Consider the following 5784-nt stretch of genomic DNA (forward strand, 5'->3'; position numbering starts at 1 on the left):
TTCTTTCTTTCTTTCTTTTCTTTCTTTCCTTCCTTCCTTCCTTCCTTCTTTCCTTCCTTCCTTCCTTCCTTCCTTCCTTCCTTCCTTCCTTCCTCTCTCCCTCTCCCTCTTTCTTTCTTTCTTTCTTTCTTTCTTTCTTTCTTTCTTTCTTCTTTCTTTTATTTTGTGAAATAAACATTTTTTTAAATTCGTTTCAGCTGTACAACACAGTGCAATAGTTATACTTTTTATCCGAGTGACAACCTCCCTCCCCCAATCCTCCACCTCACTCCCCCATATCATACATATCTATTAGAATTCCCTTGACTCCACTCCCACACTATACTCCAAGTTCCATGACTATACATACATACATATATATATATATATATATATATGTATATATATTCACTTATAGTTGACATACAATATTACACAACATCAGCTTCAGGTGTACAGTGCAGTGATCAAGCCTCTACCTCATCCATGATGCTGTCTCCCTAACAAGATGTGACCATCTGACACCCTACAAAATATTTACAACATTATTTATATTCCCCAAACTGTCTTTCAGTATTGTGGTTACTTATTTATACTGTCTAACCCCTTCCCCTTCTCCCTCATCCCCACCCCCCTCCCAACTAGCAACCATCAGTTTTTGCTCTATATCTCTGAGACTATTTCTGTTTACTTTGCTCGTTCATTCAGTTTTGTAGATTCCACATATAAGTGAGATCATATGGTATTTGTCTTTCTCCGACTGACTTATTTCATTTAACATAATAGTCTCTAGGTCCGTCCATATCGTTGCAAATGGCACGATTTCATTCTTCTTTATAGCTGAGTAATACTACATTGTATAAATGTAACATAGTTTCTTAATCTAGTCTTCTACTGATGGGCATTTCAGTTGTTTCCAAGTCTTGGCTATTGTAAATAGCGCTGCAATAAACATAGGGGTGCATATATTTTTTCGAATTAGCGTCTTGGGTTTCTCTGAATAGATACCCAAGAGTGGAATTGCTGGGTCATATGGTAGTTCCATTTCCAGTTTTTTGAGATACCTCCATACTGATTTCCATAATGGCTGCACCAATCTTGGGTTCCTTTCTTTTACTTCCTGTTAATTTTGAGTTTCTTTGAGCAGTCTAGCAATGCTTCTTCATCCTGGCTGCATCAGTTTTTTCCTGTAGCAGGACTTGAACCCAGTTTGCAGTTTTTCTAATACTTGTGGAATGACCATGAACATTCATCCCCTTCCTCAGGGATGTGAGTCTCAAACTTTGGGACCCTCCTCCAAGCTCAGAGACTTTAGTACCAATGTATGCCCCTTCTTCAGAGATCAATTCCATGGATCGCTCCTCTAAGCTTCTAAGTTTAAAAAATTCTAGCCTTTTCCCTTGTTCCCCCAGTTTTAGGATGGGTGGCTGCTTTCTGTAGTTGCCACCTGCATTCCTTAGGTTTTTTTCTTGCCTTTTCAATTACCTAGTTACCAACTTTATACTTGGTTAACATTACTTTATATTACATTTTTTCTGTTCCCCTAATTAGTGGACTTCTATCTCCTGATTAGACCCTGAATGATACTGGGAGGAATCAGGAAAAAACTTAGTGGAAAAATAATATTTCAGTTTGACTTGAAGGAAGAGTGGAATTTCAGTAAGTGAAAATCAGGAAATTTCAAATAGAAAGAATATCAGCATGAGTAAAAGTAGCAAAAATGGGAGGGATAGTATATTTTTAGAAAACATTTTATGTTCTACTTTTTTTTTTTTTCTTGAGCACAAAGTACATGTTACAAAAAAAGATTAGAGAGAGAGGTTGATGCAGGCAGTAATTTGGGATACCTTGAACTCTAGGCTGAGAAATTTGAACTTAAATGGTAACAATTAAATGATTTTTTTAAAGTATAATAATGACCTGATTAGAATTCTCCTCTAGAAATGTTTGGATGATAAATTCATGACAGATTATTAAGAAAAGTTAGGAGTGTACGTGGTAAAATCTTAATGTTAGAGGTTATGCTGAGCATCACTGTTTTCCCACAAAACATTCATTCAGAAAATACTGGGGACCTATGTGTTGGGAATCCAACAATGAAATGAAAAGAGTTTCTATTCTCAAGTCTAGTGGAGACAAAAGATATATACTCAGATAATTAGAGAACAAAGTAAATAGGTATAGAAATGCATAGAGAATTATGGCATATAATATAGAGCACAAAATATGACCTAGAAGGGTCAAGAAAGACTAATTTGTGTTTTAAACGATGACTAGGATTTGGCCATGCATAAAGGAGGGTATGAGCCACGCTTAAAGAACAATTCTGAGAACAGGCAGAGGGAGAAACGGCATTGTTTTGATACAGATTAATGGGAAATTATATGATCTTTTCAAGAACAGACTTATTTTTCCCTTCTTTGTGTGGTTTGTCTGCTAATGGATGAAATTAAATTGGGAAGGAGCCTAAGCTGTTGCAACAATACATGTAAATTGAGAAGTGGTCTTAGCTGTTGCAACAGTGCATATATTGCATATGACTACATCTTGGTTTCTAAAGTCCTATGGTGTTTATAGAGAATATATCAAATGAATGGATTTTAGCTATCCCACTTAAATTCAGTCTTTGGTAAGTTTCTTTTCACTAATATGTGTATGGGAAGGATGTGTGTGTGCGTGCATGCGCACATGCGTGCATTTATAGAGAGGGGAAAGGAACAGAAAAAGAGAGAGATGTATATATAGAGAGATGTATATATCACTTGCTGTGATAGAAACCCAAAAAAGAAATATCAAGGTAGCTACTGCATTCATGTATAATGCTTTTCCCTAAGAGTTAGGAATACTGTACTAGAGAGCTTTTAAACTATTAATTTGTAAACCAAAAAATGTTTACTTCAAAATTATAAGTTGATGAGAGGACAGAAGAATCAAATGAAACAAAAGGAAGAGAGAAACACAGGTAAAGAAACCAAAGAGAGAATATTGTGATTTTTGTCAGCTTTTTCAAGCTTCTTTAATTGATCCCAAGGTCCTAAATTACATGACATAAAAGGAGACTATCTATCTATAAGAGAACCAACCCTATAGAGCTCCTGTTCTCCAGATGTACAATATAGTGGTTAGAAAATATCCGGATTTGATAATGACTGAATCTGCAGTTGGCTCCAGTCTACCTTTAATCAAAGTGTATGTTGTGGGTCTTTAAAAAATTGTTTTTATGTTTTTGGTGTTTAGGCTAGACAGCAGCAAGCAGAATTGGCTCAGCAGGAATGGCTTCAAATGCAGCAAGCTGCCCAACAAGCGCAGCTTGCTGCTGCCTCAGCCAGTGCGTCTAACCAGGCAGGATCTTCTCAGGATGAAGAAGATGATGATGATATCTGAAATTCACCAGCTGAGGTTCTATTTCCTCTTTAAATGTGTTTAACTCTGCACAAGAAAACAGTGAAAGAAATGCTTATCTGTAATTTTGTATGCATCTTGGTGGACTTGCCGTTGGTATTCTAGGAATGTTTGCTATTAAGTTACATCTATTGTGTGCTATTCATGTAAAAACTGTCTCTTTGAACTATTGAAAATTTAAGGTTCAGTATAATATCAATTTTGAATTTTTAATGGTGTTTATGATATTTTAGATAGTGGTGAGTCATTTATTTGATCAATAAACAGTGTTACAGAAAACTCAAGTTTATAAAAGTGCAGTGAAATTTATACAGAAATTCTTAATCTGCATTTGCGTTTCCTCTTCCCTTTTAACTAAACTAAAAATTGGGAATTTTAAATTATCTGGGGGTGCTGTGTTATGCAATAGACATTAGATCAGGTTGGTGAAAAAGTTCAGTTCTGTAGTATCTGATTTTTTTGTCTTTTAAAATGAGTATATATACAGGACTAGGATATAGGTATATATATATATGTTTGTGTGTGTATACATATGTATATATATATATATATATGCTCAGATAAATGTACTTGTTTAAAAAGATTTCATAACAAGACATTAAAAAACTACAATAGGAAAGAGTATGTTCAATAGTAGTTGTATAAATTTGATGGGTTATGTTTTTGATTTTGTTTTTGTTTTATGTAGAGGTAAAAACTACTGTTTTATTATGGCATAATTCATCTTGAGCTACACTATTACATTTCAAAGACTGCCCGGTTTTGAAGACTGTCATGATTCTTGCTATTTCACTCCAGTAATTTTTAATAGTATTGCTTGCTTAGCCCATCCATGTTTATTGGAACTTGTGAAACAATTGCTTAGGTTCGATTGGTTTAACTGAGGTTCATGAATAGTCAAACCTTTGCTGAGGAAAAGAAATGAAAGTTAATGAGCATGCTTACTATAAAAGAGGGATTTTTTTGTAATTTAACTTATAGTTTACTTACTGTTTGTTTTTAGCATTACTTTTACATTTTCTTGACTAGATGGCCTAGAGTGTCCAATGCTTCCTTTTGAGATGGCATTATTGTCTCCTTTATCATAATTGAGTGATAGCTTTAAAAAATGATTTGTTTTGTTTTAAAAAGCATGTCATAACTGATCAGCCCTATATGAAACATAAAAAAGTAGTTTCAACCTGCTCGTTAAAAGGGAGGAGCTTTAATTTGTTTCTAATAAATAAAGTATGACAGCGATTTTTATAGGAAGCCAGTGTGTTGAAGAAATGGCATCTTGTTTGTATTTTGGAAACAAAATGGAAAAGCCACTTAAGATAGTATGAAGTAATCTAAATTCCCATGTCATTTGCCAAATCATTTAATATTCTATATTTACCAAGCCCAAGGATAGATTGCGGCTGCCAGGGTTCTAATTTTAATTGGAGAGCTAAGGAAGTAAAGTTTACAAGTGTTAGATTTCTTAATGGTCATATTCTGCAGTTTCAGAAAAAGTGAAATATTGTCATAAATTTATTAAATACACTTCCCCCATGCCACAAAAAGATTAATCTTGCTGAATGTTTTAAGTTGAAGTTGATATTGTATCTATGAAATGCTTTGGACAAGATAGAAGGGATTGTTTGTTTTTTTTAAAGTTTAAGTACCAAAGGTAGTCTAGTCTAAGAAACAATAAGTTAATAAGTGTTGGCTTTTCTAATTTGTACTGTAACATCCTTATACTTGCTATTTTAAGTATATCTGTTTCTTAAGTAAACAACTTAGATATTTTTCCACACCTTTTTTTTTTCTGATGCAGAGTTCAGGTTAATTAATATTTTACTGCATCTGATAATGTATTATACGTGTGAAGCCTAGTGACTTTGCATTTTGACATTCTTGTGATTTCATATGCTGTATTCTTCAAGCAATAAAATTCTGATGTGTTTTATAAATTGTTTTTATATTTAATGATCTATACAGATTAACGGCAGGAGATTTCTGTTATTAACATTTTTACTATTTCAAGAATCTTAGGCCCAAGACATTTTAATCATTTGTTATGTAGTACCCGACTTTCTCCTTTGTTTACTGTTATTTTAGAAAATGTGGTTTTACTTGTATTTTTTGTAATTTACACTCCTAGAGTCCAGGTGTAACAAAGCTAATTAAGCAATGTTTTACTTTTAGCTTTTTTATTAGCACTTAAAAGTCACTATTATGTCTATTGTTGATATTTTTTAAATCTTTTGGAAAGAGAAATCTTTAGGGTTCTTGAGAAATAAAGTTATCGTTTAGTATTTTCCCCACTTCCTTGAATATATATCTGTCTTTTTCAGCAGAATATCAGATTGATAAGTGTTGAAAAGGCACCAATTTTAAAACTACATATACTATACATATAGAAGAGTACACAAATAAAGT

The 5784-nt window shown here is 33.4% G+C and overlaps 1 protein-coding gene across 1 annotated transcript in view; it reads left to right on the forward strand.

Moving 5' to 3' along the window:
- The window catches only part of DR1 (down-regulator of transcription 1), a 30888-nt gene extending 25573 nt beyond the window's left edge, over positions 1-5315 (forward strand). The window contains exon 3 of the mRNA XM_019667582.1: positions 3217-5315. Coding sequence (XP_019523127.1) covers positions 3217-3363 — 147 coding nt within the window. The 3' untranslated portion in view covers positions 3364-5315. The remainder of the gene's footprint in view (positions 1-3216) is intronic.
- Positions 5316-5784: the final 469 nt, after the last annotated feature.

This window comes from Hipposideros armiger, unplaced genomic scaffold, assembly GCF_001890085.2.
Source record: "Hipposideros armiger isolate ML-2016 unplaced genomic scaffold, ASM189008v1 scaffold_501, whole genome shotgun sequence".
NCBI lineage: Eukaryota > Metazoa > Chordata > Mammalia > Chiroptera > Hipposideridae > Hipposideros > Hipposideros armiger.